At 35.4% G+C, this 24249-nt stretch overlaps 1 protein-coding gene across 5 annotated transcripts in view; it reads right to left on the reverse strand.

Moving 5' to 3' along the window:
• The window catches only part of ATP8A1 (ATPase phospholipid transporting 8A1), a 130161-nt gene that overhangs the window by 24852 nt on the left and 81060 nt on the right, over positions 1 to 24249 (reverse strand). For all 5 annotated transcript variants that reach the window (XM_074822428.1, XM_074822426.1, XM_074822429.1 and 2 more), the window contains 8 exons: positions 20912 to 21095; positions 20694 to 20804; positions 13728 to 13802; positions 13478 to 13600; positions 10920 to 10998; positions 6858 to 6919; positions 1888 to 1944; positions 1295 to 1402 (listed from right to left, as the gene is read on the reverse strand). In XM_074822428.1, the coding sequence (XP_074678529.1) occupies positions 1295 to 1402; positions 1888 to 1944; positions 6858 to 6919; positions 10920 to 10998; positions 13478 to 13600; positions 13728 to 13802; positions 20694 to 20804; positions 20912 to 21095 (799 nt within the window). The remainder of the gene's footprint in view (positions 1 to 1294; positions 1403 to 1887; positions 1945 to 6857; positions 6920 to 10919; positions 10999 to 13477; positions 13601 to 13727; positions 13803 to 20693; positions 20805 to 20911; positions 21096 to 24249) is intronic.

Genomic DNA, 24249 nt, shown 5'->3' on the forward strand with positions numbered 1-24249 from the left:
ATTATTGTCTTAAAGAACAATGTATAAAGTTTTTACAAAAGTACTTAATTCCTTGTGCCTTCCATTAAAATGTAGTAGTTATAGAAATGCCTATATACTATTTTTCCCATAATTGCTTATGTAGGAGGTGAGATTTGTGGGTCCAAATTACCTCCAAGTGAGGGAGAGATATGCATCTCAATTTCCCACATCCTGCATGAACTTTTAAATTGTTGAATTATTTCACAGGGGTGGAGTTAAAAGCACTCTTTTACTGGTGTAAGGCTTGATTTAGTTGATATGCTTTGAGAACTGTTAGAAGAATATCTTTCTGAAACAAGCAGGTATTCTCAGTTTCTGATTCCCCCTGAGAACGCACACCAAACTTCTCAGCTCAAAAGGTACTAGCCATGCCCAGAAGCAGACATTAGTGTCTGGTAAATTAATACTAAACTTCAGATGTTTCTGGAGCTGAATCGTTTTGAGAATTTGGGACTGAAGTCCCAATTAGATCAGCACAGGCAGCAATTAAGCATCTTTTATGGATTCAGTCCTATTGCAATATTCAGAGCAGGTTTACACAAATGGGATAATAAATGAAAGAAAAACCACAGAATCATCTAGGTTGGAAAGGACCTTGAAGATCACCTAGTCCAACCGTTAACCTAGCACTGACAGATCCCAACTACACCATATCCCTAAATGCTATGTCAACCCGCCTCTTGAGCGCCTCCAGGGATGGGGACTCCACCAGTAATTACTGTCAAAAGGTTAAAGATACAGTACAATAATGCATTCCAAGCAGCACATTAATAGAAAAGGAAATGAGTGCATGACAAGCAGCTGCTCATGCAATGTTATGGCACCTCAAATTTTTTGTGGCATTCTACAGTTTCAAACACTTAGCAAATTTGTACAATTGAAAATGAAAAAACAGCCTTAACCAGTGCACTACTTGTGCTATTTCATTATTAAAAAACCTCTAGCCAAATAAGCACTGTAATTCTGAGTTCTGAATTTGGTAAGACTTCTCTTCAGAAAATTAAAACTTACTAAAGAACTGCAAAGCAGCTTACCTGTCTGTTCTCCCTCATTACACCATATAATCACAGCCTGTTAGTTGAGCTCCATTTTCACAAGAGTACAAGTTAATTCTATTTTAAACAAACATGGCTACCACATTGAAGGTATAAAAGAAGGAGCTCTCTTATGCACCTCTAGTTAGCGAAAGGATCCAATAAAGATTGGGCCTGTACTAAAGACTGAAACAGTATATTTTGCACACATTCAGATATTAGTTAAAATACACTTTTACCTCTCCTGACATATCAGGTGCCATGGGAATGACTGGCCATAAAGAAGAGTAGATTCCAAAAAACACTACCCAAAGTGCTATGCTGCCCCAGATAGCTATATGGCTGAACTGTTAAAACAAACAAAAAAAGAAAACAAAACAAACATCAGAGATGCATTATGACATAACAAAAGATCTTTGCTACTTAGTATTTACAATGTGATTCTGATATACTGGATGAAATTTCCATGCCTTGTATTAATTTAACTCTGCTACTTCAGTTCGCTATTTCTTAAAGCAAAATGATACTTTCAGCAGCAATATTCCTGCATTTTAAAGCAATTTAAGTTCAGTTACAATCAGTTCAGAGTAACTTGATTTTTCTAGTTGAAGGATTACTTTAAGCCTTATCCCAATGTCCTCCTTTTCAATATTAAGCATTATTTTTTGTATGTGCATATTCTGTCTTTCCATGAAGTAACCACAGTTTAATTTGACACTGTGGGGAGGGCTGACAAACTGTAAGGGCATAATGTAATAAATAAGAAGAATACAATCATTCATCCACCATATTTTATAGAACATTTGAGAATATGGTAAAGACATCTGCTTACCAAAGTCCAATATGAGGTCTCTAATCCAGCCTTCAAACACACAGTTAGAACCACAAACTTAAAAGAGAGAGAGAGAGAGGATTCTTATTTAATATGGGAATCTTATTTAACACACAAAATTTATAAGCATGGGTAAACTTTCAGGAGAACCGAAGAAAAAGTTTAATGGTTTTCATATTGCATGCTTACTTGCACAAATGAAATAAGGGAAAGGATAATCAATCTCTTCAATTTAAATGTGACTTCCTTAATAATATTCAACAAAGTACTGTGTGTGTCAATGCACCTAGTTGTGTAATAGGATCCACACCAAAGCCTGTAAAGCAAAATGCAATCATTTCTATGGACCTGAAGAAGCTATGGAACAGCCTTTCCGCTTTAATAGAATCTGGTCCCCCCCAAAATATAGGACTCTCAGCAGCCCCAAAGTGAAATTCTTTTAGACCACAGCTACCTGTATTTCTCCTCTTTTTCGTAAGTGTGTGCACTTAAATCTGAAGTTCAAATTCCTATTTGAAATGACTGCAATAAAATGCCACTAAAAGATTTAAAGATACACCCCAGTAATGAGCTAGTAATAGAACACTAAGAATTATTAGCTTTCGTTAATAATCAACACTCATTTGATTTGGAAAACTCTTCTTTTGTATTAGAAATCTTAAACATTTCCCTTGCCTCCTAGAACTCTGCAAGTCTGGCTCTTACTGAGTCATTAGCTTCTTTACTGATGGTATTTTGGTTACACAGAAAGGTTTATGAAAAGTGTATTCCACTTCAGTGGAGATGGCAGAACCCCTAGCTATGGAAAGGATGACTACTACTTTCTACACAAAGAGAGATTTAGAAGATCTAGATGCTGAGCTGAAAGCTTGCAACTGTTCAAGCTTACATTAGTCTAAATTAAAACAAAAGTTCACTTTATTAGTACTTTGTTAGTAAATAAGTCACCTTTGCCAAACCCAGAAAGCCAGAGTTAAACGTTCGCAGCCTAAGACCTATGTTCTGCATACAAGTAACATGTTGAATAAGCAATTCCATGTTATGGAATTTTCATTCTTCCCTCTCATCTTTACTCTCTTCTTATCTTTACTTTTTCTATGAAGCAGTCTCTGAAAACATCATGTTATTGTCCTGTAGGACATGTTCTATTTTAGTTTAGAGATGAGCAGTAGTAGAAAGTTTATAATCCCACAGCAAGGACTAGTTGATTCAGGAAAATTGTTTATCTCCTTCCTTTGATATTCACACAAATGTGTTTTCTGTTTAGCAAAGAAATAGTTATTACATTCTGTAACTCATGTGAAAATGTATCGCAAGTTTTGCTTTATGTGCAGCTGAAGAACATGAGGCTGAAAACCTGAGTCACAAAGACCAAGCTCCAACTGTAACAGCTATAGTTTATACTGTAGTTTGTTGGCCAGGTTGGCAGCAATGATGTCAGTTTGACTGTGGCTGAACTTCGAGGAGCCTCAGAAACTCAGAAGAAATTTACTTAAGTGAGAAGTTGAAAATAACTGGTTAAATATATATGACAAGTCTTTCGCTATATCTAGCGCATAGAAGGATACAAATCCTGCCAGGAAGCTTTCACCCTAGCTAGAAGTTTATGCTTTTAATTCTGGAATCTTGTATTTCAATTATCGCTTCATTATTAAGGACAAAATAAAAAAATCACAGTGCCACAATTCCATTACCTAAAACATGTGTGAAATACAATTAGAAGAAAATTAAGAACCATGATGGGTGTTATAATTTACTTAGTCTATCCAGTTGTGATGCTGTATTTGGATAAGTGAAAGAAATGAATTATGGCAAAAAAAAGTACTCATCTGGTACACTTGCTTGCTACTTTTGAGTCAGTTGTAAGGAAAGAAAATATCCTTCCTTAAGATTAGATCAAGAATTCTCATTGCATAGACAAAACACACACTGCAGGTCTCTAAAAAAGGAGATGTACCTTTTTTATATATACCCTCCTTGCATCTTAACTGATACCCCCAGCAAAGTTACCAACTATGCACAGTGGCTTCCTCAAGAATATGGGTTTTATTGCTCCCTCCTCCCCTTGATCCAAACTAACAATAGCTCACTGAATCCCACCCAGGAAACAAGAAATCAAACTGGTATTCTGTATAAAGCACTGAGTTTTTTTAAAAAGACCTCTCAAGAATGGTTGTACAAATATTTTCATGGCACTCTACTCCTATTTGAAATTTATGTTTGAAGAAATAATTCCAGGACATGATATGAATCAGTGGACATTCTTGACTTTCTCTGTGGATCCAAAGAAACTATATTAATTTCTGAATCCCTTTGCTACTGACTCGTGCATGAGTGATGAATGTAGACTTCCTAAAACCGGATTAAAAGCAATGGGAAGAATGAGAAGCTCCTTAGCCTTATGATTTTGATATTTCAAAGCAATGACTGACAATTGTCAGGGCACGTACACTTCACGTGCACAGATTTTTAAAAAATGTTCAACATCCCCCAATTTTGAAAGCCTTTCAAATATGCATGTGTGCGCCAGACCTCCTTGAGTTCCTGTGCAAGAGCAGGAATACATCAATTGTAACTCCCATCTCTCCCTAGATTTTCAATCTGAAGTGAAAGAAAGTGGAGAATCTGGAAAACAAATTAAAAAGCAGGTTGTCTGGACTTAAAATGGTGAAATAATGTTTTCTTGGGAAAATCCTGGCCATTCTGCAGGTTAGTAGCAAGCAGTTAGGCTCTCAAGATGATGATGCTTCAGCTCTCCTAGTTGAAAACTAGTTGCAGGTGACAGAACAACTGCACTGTGACCTCTGTTTTAACATGGATACAACTTGACAAATAGTAATGAGACACTCCAGGTTACTATACTGAAAGTATAGGCGGTGGAAAATGTTGCCACAAATCTGAAAATGTAGGCTTTGATGTTTTTGAGTCAGCTGATGTCATAGATGATACTCAAGTTATTCTGCAGTACTGTACGTTTTCAAGCACTCAGTTCCACAGGACCTAGTGTAATCCAGTAAACTCTGAGTACAGCTATGTAACTTGTTTCCTTCTGGTGTCAAGCTTGGTTTTTGGAAAGAAGCACAGAGCAGAGCAACTGTGTAGGATGAAGTTCTGAGATTGCTTCATGAAAGAACTTCAGCTGTGATTGCAACAGCATGTTGACTAATTGGGCTTAACAAGTGTACAGTGCTAACTCACTGTACAAAATGATGGCCAATACAAAGGATCATTTTAGAGCAATCAAGGAAAAGGAGATGCTATCAGAAAACTTAGGTGTTAGCCTTAAGTGCTAGGGTAGGTGAAGTTACCCAACTCATGTATACATACATACAATTCATAAAATAAACTTCTGCTGAACTAAGCAAGGTTGCAACTTTCCAAGCAGAGTAAACAATGAAACATTTGCAGATAGGGTGAAAACTCAGTGCAGAGAACCTCTGCCCAAGAACAACCTGTGTCACTTAGAACAACAGGTGGTTCTGGTAAATACTCTTATGAAGTAAATACTCTTATGATGGGGAAAGCAGTGACATTCAGATAAATGACTGACTTCTAAACACTGCTTGGTGTTATGAGATCATAATACAAATAGACATGTGTCAGTTGAACTACTTCTGTCAGGACTGAGCTATGACAATGACTGTGAACTTACATCTTAATTTTATTTTTGCACAGAAACACTTACCCGGGATACTCCATCCATCCCTAATGGAGATGAGTTCATCATATGATAGATTGCATGATCATATGTGACTACTGATAACAAAACATGCTGTGCTTGCCTTTTGGAACAGGGAACGGGAAGTGTAGAGCAAATAAACTTTTACGAGAATGTGTGAACAAACAATTTTTCAATGTGCCTGAAATAACTGGTTTAAAGTCCATGTACTGACTGGCAGAAGAAACATTTTAACTGCCACAGCAGTAGAAAATACACAGAATGGTCTGTGGTTACTCGGCCCTTTATGCTCTTTATCCCTTCTGGTTAGCTGATCAGAAAACACTATTCAAAATGTTCTCTCATACACAGGAGATGCTGACAGTAGCTACATTCTCAAAGGACTACAATGTACTCTAGAATACTTTTCCTTTTATTTCAGTTAACGATGTTTCCCTATTCCCTAAGGAAATCGGTTTTGATGTGAATTTGTATATGTATTACAGCTCCCTTATTTTGATGGAAGAATTAGTTTCTTTTTTGTATCTGCCAACAACAGGAAGTTGAAAATTAATTCAAATCTTAACATTGAAGAACAGAGGAGAGTAAGCACGAGTCTAATTTTGCTTCCATGAGATCTTGGAAAACCCTCATCTATTGGTTAACACTGATACCTAGCAAGTGAAAAAGAGATATTTAGCTGCATTAATTTATTCTAGGAGATAAAAGATTAAGAGAAAAAATGCAATACTGACTACTATCTATGAGAATAACAGAAGATTACTGTTAGGTGTGGGGCAGGTGAAATTCTGGAAGTTTGGTTGTCTCTGAAGAGACATCCCACAAACCTTGGTTCCATATGGCTCCATCCCTCTTTCAAGGCTCCATGGTAAATTGAGAGAGGGAGAACAGAACTGTATCTTCACAAGTCCACAAACCAGTTCCATATACAATAACCTGGGATTTCTCCAGTGCAGAAACTTACCTTAAATTAATGAGCATGCTAATTAGGGAATTAAAAGTCCCAGTATTTAAAAAAAATAGACAGTTTCCGGTAAAGAACAGATGTATCTTCTGCATATTTCTTAAACTGCTTCGTTTTAAAAACTGGGATTAGAATGCAAAATGCACTTCAAAGCTTCTCAAAGAGCCATTCAAGAGCCATTTCTTATTTATAAGGCACTACAATGAATCAAGTTTTCTATGTAGAGAATTATAAATAATAATAAAACCACATCTCTTTAAGAGTTAAAGATAGAGGCAATATAGATAGTCAGCTGCTAGATCACCAGATAGCTGTAGGAAGACTTACAGTGTATACAGTGTTACCCAGGAGCAAGTAATCTGAAGTTTTACCACTGCCAAATACGGTACCTGTAAAAAGAAATAGTGACAAAAATAAAAGCATGTAAACATTTAAATATCCATAATAGCACTATATATATAAAAAAATCTTATTTTTGGTACAGAAGACATGGTAGCACTTCCTACAGGGTAAACCCAGCAGATTTCATCTTGAACAGTACTGAACAGTAGACATCTATGACTTTTATAATTGTTAGTCCTTTAAGACACTCAGTGTCTTCAGGAATTACGCTAGAAACACGAGATTTTTGTAACATCATATACCAATATGAGTAATATTGATTTCAGTAATAATTCAATTAGAGTGACTTTTACAATCAGAGATACAGTATCTTCCCTTCAGAAAAATATGAAATATAATAGCTATAGTGTACATTTATTGTAACATATAAGTACGCAGAAAGCTTAGAGAGTCAGATTGTCACTGATTCTGGATATTTTTGGTATAGAAACTCATCTTTGCTCTTATCCATATTTCTGAGATTCAGTTTAAGTAAAAACACAAAATATACTCAATTTTAATTCTTGAGATGCTTGTTATTTGTAACATTTTCAAAATTTACCCAACTCAAATCTGTGGATTCATATAAATATGCATCCATTTTGCTCATATGGATACACATACAGCATTTATGCAAAGAATCAATGCCCTGAAGAGATGTGTTTGCATAAAAATCACATCTACTGTGGTTCTTAAGTTCAGAACTCTGAAGCAGTACATTTATGCTTATTTAACAGAACTTATTTTTATGACTATTGCTAGAGTACAGGCTTTTCTGATCCCAGTTCTGTGAAGGCTCTTGGCAGACATGGGACAACGCACAACTGAACTAGAGGGAATTCCTCATTCTCAATCAGAATTATTGAGCTTGCTACATTTTTACGTGTTCAGTTCAGAAATGCTTTTAGCATTTGAGATTGTTCATATACTGCAACTAAACCAGGGCAGTTACTCTGCTGTAAAGATTCTAATCACTGGGATATTGCTTTTTACTTCCATCACATAAAGAGATATCAAAATACTGTGCATGGAGAAGGGAAGGATAAAAGTATAAGACACCAAAAAAAAAGAAAAATAAACCCCACTAATGCTGAGAGAACATAAGGAAAGATGTTTTAAAAAAGCTGTGTTGGGAGAAAGAAGAATAAAGGCATTTGGGGTTTTTTTGGGGGGGTGGGGTGGGGGGAGTGGGTTTAAAACTCCTTCTATGAGGCTGGCCAGAGAAAGGTGACAAGCAGATAAAAATGGTCTGTAGTTGAAAACATTTATTTTTCCACTATCCTCAGCTAGCATACGGTATATTAAATGCTGCTAATTAAGTATTTTTTCATGTTTGTATCCAGTGTTTTTCCAGCCTTCGTATCACCTTTACACATACTTGAAATGAAATTCACCTCAGTGGTGGATGAAGAGTACTCCTTTCTAAAAGCTTTTCAGGACCTGTAAAGCCAGTTTATCACAGGAAAAAAAAGTTCTGTTTATTGATATTCTGGAAGAGACAGCAGGTGAAAGTTCACACAAAAGAACTGAATAAAAAAGCTTGCAAATAGTTCTCCTTAACTTAGTCCTCTCCCATGGCAAGACAAGGAGCTCACAATGGCTGTCTCCTTAGGTCTAGTGATACTGGTTGCCTTCCGGGCACTTCCCGATTTAACCTCCTCCCTGAACAGGGTTGCACACCACAAAAGACTACAAGAGTGCTGGAAGCCTGAAAACAAAGCTAAGACCATGACTCATTTTAAAGGTTATACAAAAGAGGGGGCAGTTGGTAGGTTTACTCGTAGATATAAGTTTGGCTTCTGTCATTTACTATTATGTTGGTAAAATCGCATCAGAAGAAGCTTCTGTGAAGATTTATGTCCTTGTCACTTTTCATATCCACATGACAGTACACAGAGTGCAAAGACTGTAGTTTTGGGTACTGTACAATGGCTAGGTCCCACGAAGCAAATTCTGACAAACAATTCTTACAAATCCATACCTATTGTCTGATCACAAATTTCTTGGTAGACTCTACTACAATGTGTGCAATTTGAGATTTTCCACTTGCAGACAAGAAAGAGGTGGACAAGTGAGATTAAAGAGTACACAGGAGAAAACGCTCAAAAAAAAAAGAATGACTGTGAACTTTGGGAGTTCTTCATGATCTTCCAGATTTGATTTTCAATGTTCTAATAAATACCTGATCAAACATGTACTCTCTGCTGCTTAACAATATATATCTAGCAGTAAGCATAATGAGGATAAAACAGAGGAACAGGCAGACAGCTAAGTCTGTTCCCATTAGTCAGAGCACTGGGACTCAGCATTCTTAGGCATTCTTGCACTCAAAGCTGAGCTATCCCCCATTCTTCCCATCCCTCCTTTCATGTCTCAGGATCCTTCTGCACCCTTTCTTTGCTAAAAGAAGGTGGAGGCTGAGACTTGTTCTCAGAAGTTCCTCTCTCTGGTGGATCTTTGTGGCAGGCATCAGTTCCTCCCTAGGAAACCAGTAGCATTATTTCCCTTTCCTCTTTACACACACAGTCATCAGATGTAATTAACTGTAGCTCCCATCCTATGCTCATTTCCCCTTCAAGCAGAACTCTGTGCACTATCCAGACCCATGGCAGGTACTGGTTATACGGTCCACCATGTACACAATCCCTAGGTCCCATTTCTACTCTCCTTTCTCACCTGGTCTTTTTCTAGGAATGAAAGAGAAAGACAGAAGGCAACGTGTTCAGACTTAGAGACAGCCACTTTCTAACAGGTCAGTTCTAGCCCAGGGGCTGTGAGCAGAAGAGGCCTGCGCTGTATAGTGCTCTCACAGGTGCTCGTGCAAGTATCTCAGCTCTGCCATTCACACATGAACTCTATTCTGCAACACCACATATATTCATTTAACATTTCTCCATCATGTAATGCATAAAGTTCTCACACATTGGCTACAGCTTTGAACAGGGATTTTGGTTTGGATTTGAGGTTGTGTTGTTAAAGTATGCATTGACATTTTGGGACCTCTTTCCTCCTGGGCTGTCTAAACCTCTCCAATGCAAACCACTGCCACTGAACTCACATCCAGTGTGATGTGAGTGGCCTTTCAGAGAAAACAGGCTGCCACCTACTCCCTTTAACCCATCAGAAGTTACTGAGTATAAAACACTCTGCAAGAAATCTTCCCCTTAACCTTTTTCGGCACAGCAGCTGTGATCATCTTGCTCTCATTTCAACAGTTCCAAAATATCCATGAGAATACTTCTGTCCCCTATGCCAGGGCAGACTGCCTGGCTGTATCAGGAAAACTGAGAAGGGTACTGATTTTACAGACAAGCTGCAGGGTACACACTTTTTTTTTCCCTCCCCACAAAGTGGAAGCAAAACAACCCCCCACCCCTATGAGAGCTAACACACAAACATGCCCACAAACTGGAAGCAGTGCTTTCAGGTTTGCTCTAATTAATAGAGCTATACTCTCAACCACCCTGTTTCCTTCTGCAGCTCAGATGCATATACAAGAGTTGAACTAGAAAAATGACAGGACTGAGCTGTCCAAGATGTCCCAGTTTCCTCTGTCTCACAAGCCTACTCATATAGATGTAAACTAACGGGTTAGTATGCCCTTGAAGTAACAGGAGAGAAAGTATACACACCAGAAATGAAAGTTTACAAAACGTAGGAGATGCTGAAAGGGACAGTAGTGATTTAGGATCTTGTAGGTATTTATCATGGTAATGTAGTATATAAAAGAATAGCATAATTAAATAGCAATCTCTTTTTTTCCATCTTGTTTCAGTTTACTTAAAACCTATTTATATAGTTTCATGTATATGTACATAATATTACTCTTACTTTTAAACAGATTTTAAATAAAACATTTTAAATATATTGCATTTTCTCTAGTTCTAGAAATGGTATCTTGAAATTTAATCACACAAAACTGTTATTAAAGTTTTCCTAAGAAAAAATAAGGTATATAGATATTTTGTACCTTTCAACATTTATATTTGTATTTTTCATAATACTTACCATGCTGGAGGGCTTTTAGTGGAAACCAAAACAGAATGAATGAGTGGAAGAGGCCATTTAAACAATGAACCCAGAAAACCTAGGGGAAAACAGAGAATCCATGAGAACCATTTGCAACAAACTAGCTCTGTGAACCCTGACCTTTCTTTTTATCTGTGTGTTAGATTCACAAAATGTGTTTCTGTCAGGCCACCACTGTGAAGTAATATAACTGACAGGCACTTTCTGCCTCTTAGTTCTTCATGGGTCATTTGTTTATTTTTATGTTTTGGAAAAAAGTGTGTATTATCACCTCCTTTTAATTTCAAATCAGAAGGGAAATTAAAATGCATACATATGGGAATATCATCAGAAAAATTAAACTAAAGCAGACAACTGGAACAATTGCTACATTCTAAGTAGGGAATTAGAGGACTCTAGCTTTTATAATTTATGCTTTGTGTAATAAGAAATTTCGATGGTAGAACAATCAAAATCTTAGTTTTACATATACCTACCTACATATTTCCAAATACAAAGGAATTACAAAAGGATAAATGGAAGTATCTTCCTTAGATTTCTTCTTACATGCTCCATTCTTGAATTGCATAACTTCATCATATTAACCTTCCTTTAATGTATTTGCTAAATAATTCAAATTTTACTTTCAAACTTATTTTCATTTGTAAAATATGCCTTCTGCAAAGAACTGTATTAAGTTGAAGGATAAACAAGCTATTGATGCTTTCCATAATATATTGTATAAAAACATAAAAAGACTCAAAAATATGTAACCCATTTCCTTCAGTATAGCAATCATGTTTTTTCATTAACAATGCTTTTGACTACCATAGCCTTTATTGTAACTAACTGATGTGTATTATGACTGTTAAGGTGTTCAAACAATTGAAATTAAGTTGCCTGCCTCATAACATTTTCCACAATGTTTCAAAGTCTTTTGTTAGATTATACAACTAACTAGGTTGTACAATCCAATTTACACTCCAATACTTTGCACATTTGAACTTGTGCTACTCATTAACCTTTGTCTCTCCTTCTTGCTATGTCATTACCAGAAGTTTTTATTTGACAGAAAGCACAGGTGGGTGCAAGAAAAATTAGTTCTACTTTTCCATTTTCTTGACAAATTCTTATTGTTCCATGCTAATCCTTTAACCTCTGTCATGACCTCATAACCTTTGATCCCTTTTACCATAACAAACATCTGCATCAACATTCAAGGCAGTAAAGTTTCCAAATCTTTAACACCAACTATTCAACTTATATAGGTGGGAATTTTGTAGCTGGGAAGTTTGCAGACATTTACTCATAGCAAGTGTTATATGGGAATAGTCAAAGAATTTCCAATGAAGTCAACAATACATCAGTGCAATAATAAAAATTATAGGCTTATTTAAAAACAGAAACATCCAACAATTTTAACTCATGACTCACATTATTTATTAAAACTATCACAACACGAAAGTGTCTGTATTAATGGACCATGAAAAGTCTGATATTTGCAAAGCATTCACAGTGACACAATAAACTATTTTCCCTAGTTTCCTTACAACTTCCCAGGTTTGTTTTCGTAGGTGAAGGGATGAAGTAATGAAGGAGAAAAATCTCATATGCTTTAGTGGACAAAGATAGTTTAGACAAATAATTTTATATATACAGAGGTACTCCAGTTTTACAGCACAAGTGGCACAGATATGAGAGGTAAGTATGCTCTATCAGCTCTGCACATCTGCCACAGACCGTCACATGTAGGCATTAATTCAATGACAGACTGAAAATGTCCCCAAGTTCACATACAATGACATTACTTGAAATGTCCCAATTATATTTAGAAAAATCAAATAAAATCAGAAGGAACTCTTACAAACGTCATGGTATTAATGAAATTGCCTATTCAGGAACAAGTTTTAATTTAGTTTTTTTAAGAGATTATTTATGGACAAATCTGTAGAAACTGTATATTTTAAATATTAAAGAAACCTACATTCTTCTACTACTTCTTGTACTAGTCTCTCCAAGATGAATGTTGCCCATTTCCCATCAAAAGTAGCCTCAGATTCTTTTTGATCCACCCTGACACGTTCTTAACTGACTCCAAGTATTTTTCTCCAAAACTCAAAATTAAACCATAAAATCACAACTCCAAATTGACAAAGAATAGTACCAAGTCCCTCCCTCTACAAATCTAATGACAGCTCTTATTGTCCTCTGCAACACTTCTCCACAGGCTTCAGTAATCCATTTCCATATAACAGTACAAATACATACAGCTCAGCGACAGAGAGGTCTAATCACTTCTGCCTATAGAAGACAGCTTTATTACCAGCAGAGAAAAAAAATCATGGCTGAAAAAAAATAAAATGCTTGCTGTCCATTTCGGTACTTGCTGAAAATGGATAAATATTATTTGCACCACTCACAGACAAGTGGACAACTGGAAATAGTGGTAATAAAAATCCCTGACATTTTTAATTATGAGCAACATGGAACAAAAAGGGTAACTATACTGAATTCCTATTAATTTCTGCTTTAATTATATTTAATTTTTAAAAATCTACCTTAGTATTAAAGTCCAGTGCATTCTGGGAAGTCTTGTATAACTCAGGATATTTCAGCATGTTTTCTTTTCGGCAGGATCTCTCAAATATTCCAAGAGTTAGTGGAGGCATTGCTGTAAACATCTAGTAGATGGATTAAAAAAACACATATTGTAAAACTTTAGAGGCAAGGACTTGCTTAAAGATTGCTTACTCAAGAAACTTTCATGATTATTGTTGAAAATAATGGAAAACACATAAATCATCTTACCACATTGTAAAGACCTATACACCATCTTTCAAAAAGAATTTGTCCAGAAAAGCCATTGACAAATGCAAACCAGATCTGAAAAACAGGAGGACTGTGTATTACTCAAATGTCTTGCAAGATACGATATGTAGATTTCTTCCTTAGCTTCACAAAAAGGGGTATCCCTAGAATACATTTACAACACAGTTGAAAATGTTCTGGTTTAAATCTATTGAAAAAAAAAAACAACAACCCAACTTGCGTTCAAGAACAGATAAGGGGAAATCTAGTCAAATATGTGAGCAATTCCATCTAAATATGAAAACACCTAAAGGAGGTAGCTGTTTTCAGAAGAAATGTCATGTTCTTTAAGTATTTAAGAGTGATTTAAGTTCACTGCATTTGTATTGTACTTAATTCTTAATGAAATAAAAATTCTGAGAAATACGGGGTGGGGAATTAGATTAGATGCAGTTATTGTCTTATCATTAGCAAACCTTCTAACTAACACAATTCATACAGTAAGCTGCAGTTCGAAACTGGAAACTGCAGTAATATTCCTTACTCATACAGGAAACTCATAAGAGGATGAGGCTTTACCAGAGCACTAAATCAACTACAACTCTTAGTTAACAAATACTAATTCACCTACAGAGTACTTTAGAGAGGCAACCAGACAGCTCTTTCATTGTGTTTTATCACTTTTTGCTAAAAAGTTAAAAAAATATTAATTTGAAAGGCACAATAACACATCTTCTTATGTTTTTCAGTATAGAATGCAGCATGAGTGCTTTCTTCTATTTCTTCATGCTTATATTAGTTCAATGACAAAGTGGAGAAGCAGCATGTCTAATGAATCTTTATTATAAGTTACACTGAAACTATATTGCCTAAGACAAACATCAAGCTGTAAAGTGACAGAAGTTAGGATTATCTCAACATTCTTCTCAATATAAGACTCATTTTTCAAGTGAATTTTAGATGCCACTTTGCAGAGACTTTGCTGCAGTTCACATTTCATTTGACTTTATTATGGAAGCATGAATGGCTACAATCAATGCGTACGTTTATTGACACATACCCAGGCTGGCCTCCAGATGACCAGATATTTTTATCACGTGGTGGAATGTTTGAACATGTTTGTTAATACTTTGAGATGGAAACCCCCCTGAAATTAGCAACTACTAACACTAAAAATGGAAGGTAAAATCCAGCCAAAATTGCTATTTGTTCAACCAATAAATGAAAAGTACATAGATTTCTTGGTGGCCACTTACTGGAACAAGATTGCATACAGTCATGAATGTTAGAGGCTGCAATACAGAGATATAGAACACACTGAATTTTCTGAAGTCTTATAATTCTAAATGTCTTTACTTTGGTTGACTTAACAGTAACAAGCACTATTTTCTAACCTTTTAGTCTATTCACTGAAAAGACAGTGAAATCACTTTATGCCAGCTGAATCAGATTTTTATAAGCTCGTGTATTTTGATTTTTGACTTTTGAAATAGGAGTTATGATTTAGCTGTGATGAATTTAGCAGACATTTGTTAGCAGCAGTTTCTCAGTAGTTGAGTATGAGGGAGTGAGATGAGTGCATAATCGGTTGTTCATGAACAACCGATTATGCACTCAATAACAGCACAGTTTTTTGGATGCTTTACAACTAAGATAAATGTGTGAACCTAATTCAGAGCCTCATTACCACTGCTGGACTCCCACTGCTGGACTCCCACTGTTGTGCTCCTCAACTGCCTCCTCTCATTTCAACCTTCTCATCATACATAGTTCCTACATTATTTCACTCCCAACCTAGGAAGACTGCTCTTAAGAGAGGAGTGAGGGACAGATATTATCGATTTATCCCTTATTTTTTTTTCCTGGTTTGTATCAAATACTGGAGTAAATTTTAGAATTCTTAATTTCAAAGGGTTAGGGTGGTGGAAAAGGACAGTTTTAATAGAGAACATGTGACTCAGTAGCAGGGCATAAATATGTGTACATCTTGTTGCTGGTAATTTCAGACAGTGTTTAACAAAAGCACTACTCTCCAGGAAGAAAATAAAACAGACCGCAAGTAGACACATATTTGACCCTTCATAACCAAGGAGTATATGGAAAGAATATTAACTTTCTGTTGTGATTTAACTAGCAGTCAAAATGTTACAAAACAAATTTATAAACAAAAGGCCTAAATACATGTACTGAATCTATTCCACATATTCACTACTATTAAAGGTAAGCGATGTTAAGCAACACCTGAAATTGTTTTGGAGTGACTGTTTTAAAGAAATGCAAATATTTAAGAAGAAATTTTAATTTGCAATGGAACAACATATATGAAGTTGCTACCAAGCCTCTCAGGAATGCTATGCATCATATTATTCCTTAAAAACCCTGTTGCTTTCAACTTTATTTTGTGCAGAATTTAAGTTAAAATTTTCAAGCTTTTTAAACTGAAAACAGTTTTACTGTAGAATTATAAAGAAATCCTTTAAGGCATAATATTAACTTCCTGAAATCTTAGCATTTACTTTCTTCCAAAGAAAGCATGGAAGTTGTAGGCATTTTAGTTCAGTTTAGTGTAATAAGGAACTGGAACACATCTTGGTGAGAGCTCTAGGTTCAGGCCAAGAAGAAATGAAATTTGGTAGCACCCCATGGTTCTAAAGTTCTTGCTGAATCTATCTAAAAATGGCTGGGAAAAGAAACCTTTGAATGTGGCCAAAACCAATGCCCCCTGTAGTAGAAACACTACTGTTTTGTGTAATACCAGATATACTACTTTACGAGACAGAGCATCTTTAAGCAGAAACATGGATTTTCTACTGTTTACAAGATAGTATTTGAATGTTTACATTAACACCACTTATGGCTCAAAAATAATTAGCAGATCTAGGGAGGAAAAAAAAGCAGGAAGGATAAATACAGCCCTCATCTCAAACTGTATGAGGGGAAGAAAGTACGCCACCTACTTACCCTAACTTCTGAACCTTGGACCCTCTTGTGCTCTTAACCGTACATAGAAAAACTACTATGGAGCTTACTATATTATTAATAGTAACAGTGACAAAATCACTTGCTTCACAGTGGGAAATTTATTCATAGACAAGTGTATTTTATCATAATTATGATGCACAATGAAGGCAGCTGTACCTGCAAAATAAGTTTTTAGGATATGTTGTATATGATACTAATTTAGGAGCAGACTCAGCCACTTCTCTCTTAGGGCGTAGGTCCTACTCTAAGAGCTCAAATTACTATTCCAGTACCCCTATACAGAAGGACAGGTGATAGGTGTTCTTAAGAAGCAATTTAGACTATGTAAGTGAGGGGAAAGTGAAAATTCAGACCCTTTTATAGTTTAATGGCTGCATAATTTCCATTGAAAATGAAGGATTTAGGTTTACAGCCTATCCAAAATGAGATGGGCCTCAATGCAGATCCTTGTATTTCTAAGTTTTCAAACCATATCATGCAAAGAAGTGGGCATAAGCACAACCACTTTCTGTTGAGTGTGTTTTAAACTGAACTCGATTCTCTCTGCATACTTTAAGTATGCTATGGCATGTTGAACAACAACACCTAAACTCTACAGCTCAGAAGCAGTGTGAGTTTACACAGAAAGTCTGCTCATGTTTGGGGTTATGCAGATACCGGTCTCAGTATGACCACAGGCATTCATATGATGTGTCAGGCAAAGGAAATCTGGAACAAAAGGGTAAACTTCAGTTATGGACAGGAGCAGCAGAAAGTGTGTAACTCAGCAGTGGGATGACAAGGGCTTGGGAGGGGGAAAAAAAACCCCAACCAAACCATAACCATCATCCAACATTTACTGAGTGAAGAAGAGGCTGTTACAGCCCTAATTACTTGGTATAATTGAATTGTTTACGTAGTATCACTTAAATTGGTACAAATGGCCATGTTTAAGGATCTGTGACTGAACTTCAAATGTAAACTCCATGCATGTTTCTTCTGTTTGTGTCCCGGTCTCTTTTGTTTGAATTTGCCCCTACGGGAAACATGAATGAGCTATGCAGATCTTAATTTTTTTTTTTTTTAATTTTACACCTTTTTTATTTAACATAAACCAGTTATTTTATGTTATTACTAGTTATTAATAAGTAGCAGAACAAAAAGTAGGAATAGGAAAATTTTGTCCCTCTGATGTTGGAGATTTGCTTAACTTCACAAAATGAGTAGTTTAACAAAAGAGTGTATGCAGTATAATTTGGTAATTATAAACCCCAATCCAATCGACAAAGGAGTTCTCAATCGCTAGATCAATCGCAATCCCAACCATCATTATGAAGTAATGAAAGCCCCTCAAAATAAGTATGAGACTCTGCATAGGCTTATCCTATGTGAGCGTGAGGCTCAGTACAGGCTTAATAATGCACATTAGCAGACTATTAGAAATTCAGAGTCTTCACTTGCAATTTATAACGATACTTCAGAATATAACCTCTAAAGTTCCTGTGACTAGTCCCATGCAAAAGATGAGGTCCATGTTTAAATATCTATAGAGTCAAGATACAGAGTAGAAAAAGTTATTACAGGTCACTTCTAGTTTCTTATGAATAGGAGTTTAAATGTCAATAAACCCTAATCAGTGTGCAGGAGTATTACTACAGACCTTTACTGTTTTCTGAACCAAGAAAGAAATGGCACTTATTTCGTATCACCCCACAAACGCCTAGGAAAAAGGCTGTATTTTAGATTAAATGGAATCCATTACATTAATTGTTTGATTAGTATTGAGCAGATAATTAAAAATATAATATGCATCTATTAAGTAAAGGTAGGTATTTTTAGTTATTGTCAGCTAATAAAAGGAAACTTATTTAAAGCAACTTCCAGACATGCCTTTCAAAGTATTATTTTCTAAACTCCAAGACGGAGAAGGCGTGGCCACAAAAGCTTCACAGACATTTTCCTGATGTAGCATTTCTGCATATTAAGCAGCAGCTTACAAATACTCATTGAGCTCTCTGCTCCCACGCTTGATCTGTACAAAAAACTGAAAAGAGAGATTCAAGACTGGCAGTTGTCCTTTCTAGAGACATTCAATGATGAATTTCTGCCCATTCACTCACAGTATTGACATGAGCTATTAACATCTGTGAAAGTTTTTTGAGCTGACAAATGTTGGGTAGACAGGAATTCAAGTAGAAGTCATCTTGTCTTCCAGAGAAGGTGTATATGGTAAAATGCTTGTATGCATTATATATAAAGGGTCATAACCCATATAAAAATGACCTCTTTGCCCGTCCATCTGCTCAGGAAGCAGACACTACCTCTTCTAGTCTTTTGTATTTTCAGACTATGATCTCTGTACCTTGCATTTAACTTTCTTTCACAAAGAATACAAACAGTGCGATACTTACGTGTATATTATAAATTTACAATGTATTTACAGGTGACAATGACAGAAAATTAAGAAAGATAAGGTACTATGTTCTAAAGCCAAACTTCATATGTTTTCTATAAACACAAAGTTTATAGAAATTAATACTGTTTTTTCAAATACTTCAAGAGCTACTACTAATCAAGTACTTCTGAAAGTCTGATCATTTAATCAGATATTCAGCTTTTGAAATGCAGGATCCAAAGTCTGCCATCACTTCTAAAGCAAAAAAGGATCTTTAATTGATTTGCTTTTTCTGTGGCTTCCTACTTTATGTTTTTCTAAATAGGCTACAACCTTGCTGCTACTTAGATTGAAATCTATTTACATTAATAACACAATAAAGAGGGAAAAAAGGAAAATTTAGAAAATGTACAAAATATGCTAAGAAAAATGCACACTTTTTGGCTACAACACTTGTACATAAAAAGATGTTCAAAGTATTTTCAAATCTTGAAACAGTGTAAAATCACATATATAAATATAAAAGTTGGAAATATTAACCTAAGTTTACATCAGGTCTAATAAAAATAAGGCATTTTCTTTCAGTAAAAAACGGATACATACTAAGCAAGTTTAAGATATTAATTTGAAAATATCTTAAAAAAATAAGAAAGTTTTAAGAATAACTGTTAAACCCATTAACATACAGGACTGACTTATAAAACCTATTTTGTGATCAACTTTGCAACAAATTAATTTTTTTCCCCCACATTTTTAACCCAAAGTATCACTGTGAATATAAAGTTTGATCAATTATAAACATAGTTACTAGATGCATATTTTGTTATAAGAAAGCAAGCAGCTGTTGAAAGAAAAAGAGGAACAGTAAGTGAAGGGGGGAGAAAAAAATTTAAAAATCCATTTAAAAATACATTCAGAATTTTAAGGTTGTCATGTGGTCATGAAACTGTAGCTATACATGCTGTCTTAACCATACCTACCAATAAATGTACATTTATTACAACACAGTCCTCTCATACTACTGTGTTTTTCACAAGACTCTAGTCTCCTTAAAATCCTAAGTGACAAAATTAGGTGAGTTACTTTCAGGAAAAGTATCCCTGTTCATGAACTAGAGCTTAGGGAGACATGGTTATCCCATCACCTAGTGAAAGGTACGCAATAGTGTAACTAAACACGCATGTGCAAACCTTAAGTACTGTTCTGAACAGCAACAGCCCTGCAGTTCAACCTTGCAGTGACCTGAAAAAGGGCTTCAGATTGTGAACCAGACAGTTACTGACATCAGCTCAAAGAGCTTAAGTACACACATCTCTTGGTAAATTTATGGCTACTTCTAACTGTATTTCTTAAATACTGTAATGATATTGTAGACACAGAATTTTAATAAGCTAGCAGTACTATGCAACTCAAACAGTCAGTACTAATACTCAGTACATATTTTAAAGAAAATTTGGTCTTTTAAAGTAAAAAAAAAATCACTCTATTAATCAGTACTAGTGTTTATTGACAGTTTAAATGTGTTTTTAAAATCATATATAATAATAAAAAGCTCAAAATAATAAAGTTTTTACTTTCAAGAAGTAACATTGACTGTACTGTAAAATTACCTCAATAATATAAAGGACTATATTCTTGTAGAAACAATACAAGATGCATTTAGCTACTCTGTTATAATTCCAGGCTCCGTGAACCAGCAACAAGTTCTTCAAATACTTGAACTGCAAAAAATGAAAAATGAACAAACACACAATCAGAACATGCATATACTAATAGCAATCTGATATTAAACTACATTATTGTAGTATTTTACAGTGCAATGACTTACCTGAGCAATTGAGTAGTCTGAAGAATTAGCAGCCTGTAGACCTTCATTCCCACTAATACCAACACCAACATGTGCTGTTTGTATCATACTAACATCATTTGCTCCATCACCAATCGCTAGAGTCACTACCTTAACTTGTTTTTTAACCATTTCTACAACTTCAGATTTTTGAAGTGGTGATACCCTAAGGGGTAACAGAAAGAAAAAGGTTTAATACAGGACTTTCAAATGAATGTATTTTGAAAACTTACTTTATATTCTGTGAAAAGCTAATAAAAACAGGCCAACTAACATTCTGGTCAGTGACATGGTCTTGTTATTGCCCTTTAGGCTATATGCTAAAAGCACATTCACAGCCAAATTCATAGAAACCTTGGATTTGTTGAAGCAAGATGTTAACAGGACTGGAGAGACACAAGTCAAACAGCAGTGGGACCCTAAAACAGAGTAATGGAAGAAACCCCAAACACTGCCACTACCAGTAAGTTAACTTAACCAGTAAGTTAACTTAAACAAATTGCAGATTTTGGTATATTTTGTTGTTATGCTTCTTTATTTTCCTGTTTAAATATGTATTTCATAAACAAACAACAAGATATTTAAGACAGAGATGTCAAAGCAAACAGGAACAAACTGGAGTGGACTACAGCTATGTTAACGTAGCCCACACTGCTAAATTACAGGAAGCAACTTTGAACACTGACTCTTGATCCTCCACTTTAACTGCTGGTAACTTCTCCCTTGTTCTTTTCAGGACTGTTCCAACTATCCATCATTATGAAAATGCCTGGCCATAGTTGATGGGACAAATTATTCCAGTGATGAAACTATCAGTTTTGGCTCCATCTACTATTATGTGTACCACACCTGTACCTTCCATTTAATACTGTAGAAGTTCTACTTCATATGCTGAAATTCAGTCCTTGTAGTATTTGAGAAAATAATATACAGAAATTAAGTGCTAGGACTGGTGGGTTTCACAGGGTGGGGAAAGGAAGGAACAACCCTAAGCAGTGTGGCAACCCACTCTTGTCTTTCCTGGCTCTGGAGTCAAAGATCAGACCCTGCCCCTCTCATTTTGTGGTACAAACACAAACAAGAAGTGCAAAACTGTGCAAGTCTGTCTTCCCCTACAAAAGCAGAAATAGTCTTTAAGTAATTTTGAGGAATATGAGCTTTAGAAATGCAAATTTCACCAAACCCACATTAATTTCCTATGAAAGGAAAGCACTTTCCCACTAAAATAAAGGCTACTTAAGTTATTAGCCATCTAAGGTTGATCATGATTACTCTGAAACATAGCTTAAAACTGTAGGAGAAAACCAAGGTCTTCTAGACATGCTTTCTCCATCCTGAAACACACATTTATTCACATAACATTAAGGAAGAATTAAGTTTTGTCTAAAACAGTGAATTATAGTAACAATCACAATTCTTACTAGTTAAAACTTATAAATAACATTTCTGAAACTCAGACTACTTCGGAGCTGAAAGCGGATCCCAAACTATTCCTGGTGGAGGAAGTCAATTTATCAAGCATATTAGAGAGCTCTTTTAAAACATCAAATTTTAAACAGAAATGATTTTAAAAAAATTGAGACATTATGATCTGTCTTCTTGCATATTATTTTATACCCAGATATGCAACTTCTGAAATTAAAGCACACTATGTTTTATACATATTCATTAATATTACATTTGAAGCATATTTGTTTGTTTCAACTACAATCCCCCTTGCATTTTGTAGAATGAGATCTTATGTACACTTGAGGTCACATTCAGCATAATCACATTTCACCCTACACCATACTTTCAATGATATCAGTTTATGACTTCAGTCTGTATCACCAAGATACTCATTTTACCACAGAACAGACTTATTCTTGATCTGATGTCAATGTCACAGAAGAAACAGAAAGGAATAGCATGAGCTCCATAGCTCATTTGTAAAAGAAAAAAGAAAGTATTATCCTCTAGAAAATGTCACTATATTTTCATTTTGTCTACCACATAAAATTATAGGAATAAAAAAAAAAGTGTTTCAACAAATAGACTAAGACTCAACATCAGAGAGGTTACTGAGTTCCCAGCACAGGGGTACCCTGTTCGTGGTTGCCTCCTTCCTAGACCATGGTGCTTAACACTGAGACAGTGTTAACAGAAACTCTGTTAATGGAAACTGTGTCTACACTCATCTGTGATCACACACAATATTCTAATTCATACTGGGTCCAGTAACATCTCTGTAGCTCTTCTGGTTCTCCTCTCCATATGCCAAAGGACACCACCTCACAGTTCACCTGTGGACAATGCCCCATCACCGGGAAAAAAACCCCAATGTCAATTCTGTGCCAATTAAGTAAAATTTCTTAAGCTTTAAGTACAATAAATCAGAGAATGAAAGGTTGCATAAAATTTAATTGCATAATTTTGCAAAAGGAAAAAAATAAAGGAGTGAAAATTAATATGGCCTTTGGATTGAAGGTAGCTATCTAGTTACTTTATTCAGCAGCATGTGCAACACATGCTATCAGAGTTTTGAGAAAGGTACTTGGGAGGAGTACAACCTTGTGGTGAACTTGATATGGAAGCTTCTGGGCAACAGCTCTTCAGAAAAATTCTATGGTCCAAGTATATCAAAAAGGATTTCTATGATATTTTGTTACATGTTTTATTTGAACTCTGCTGATGAGTACAGTATCAAGACTCACTACAGAGAGCTTCTATAAAAGATTCCTGACCTGAGAACTTCTTTTTCATCTTTTTAACTTTCTAGGAACTGTGGCTCATTTTCCTTTCAGACAATGTTATAGGGGCAGATGGCACTTACTTTCATTGCCTGGTGCATCAAATTCATGGTGAAACCAATTAAAAACTATCTTTTGTTCATTTTGTTCACTTAGCTGTACATTTTTACTACAGAATAATCCATTTAACATTCCTCTTGCACATTACTCTGAAGTTGGAGTTGGAATTCAGTTTGTCAAAGTTTTTAAGCCAAACATCTGCTTAGAATTAACAACATAGAGAGATTTTTGAAGTGAAACGTCTCCTGAATATTTGTCAGCTTCATCTGTGTTATGGCTAGTCTTTGTAAGAGTCCATTGGTAATAAATGCTTCTGAACAAGTAAATACAGCCTGAAAACTTCAAAGAAAGGGATGTAATTTGTACTTTTAAAACCAAGGAGTGCTTAAAATGTTTACTACTGTTATATGGATGGAAAAGAGGCCTACATTTTCATTTAGTCGGGACAATATGTTTAAGTGATTTAAATTAATTAAAAATTAATTTTTAAAAATTTTTAATTTTTAAGCTCCCAAACAAGGAAATTAAGTT

This window comes from Strix aluco, chromosome 4 (assembly GCF_031877795.1).
Source record: "Strix aluco isolate bStrAlu1 chromosome 4, bStrAlu1.hap1, whole genome shotgun sequence".
NCBI classification, from domain to species: domain Eukaryota; kingdom Metazoa; phylum Chordata; class Aves; order Strigiformes; family Strigidae; genus Strix; species Strix aluco.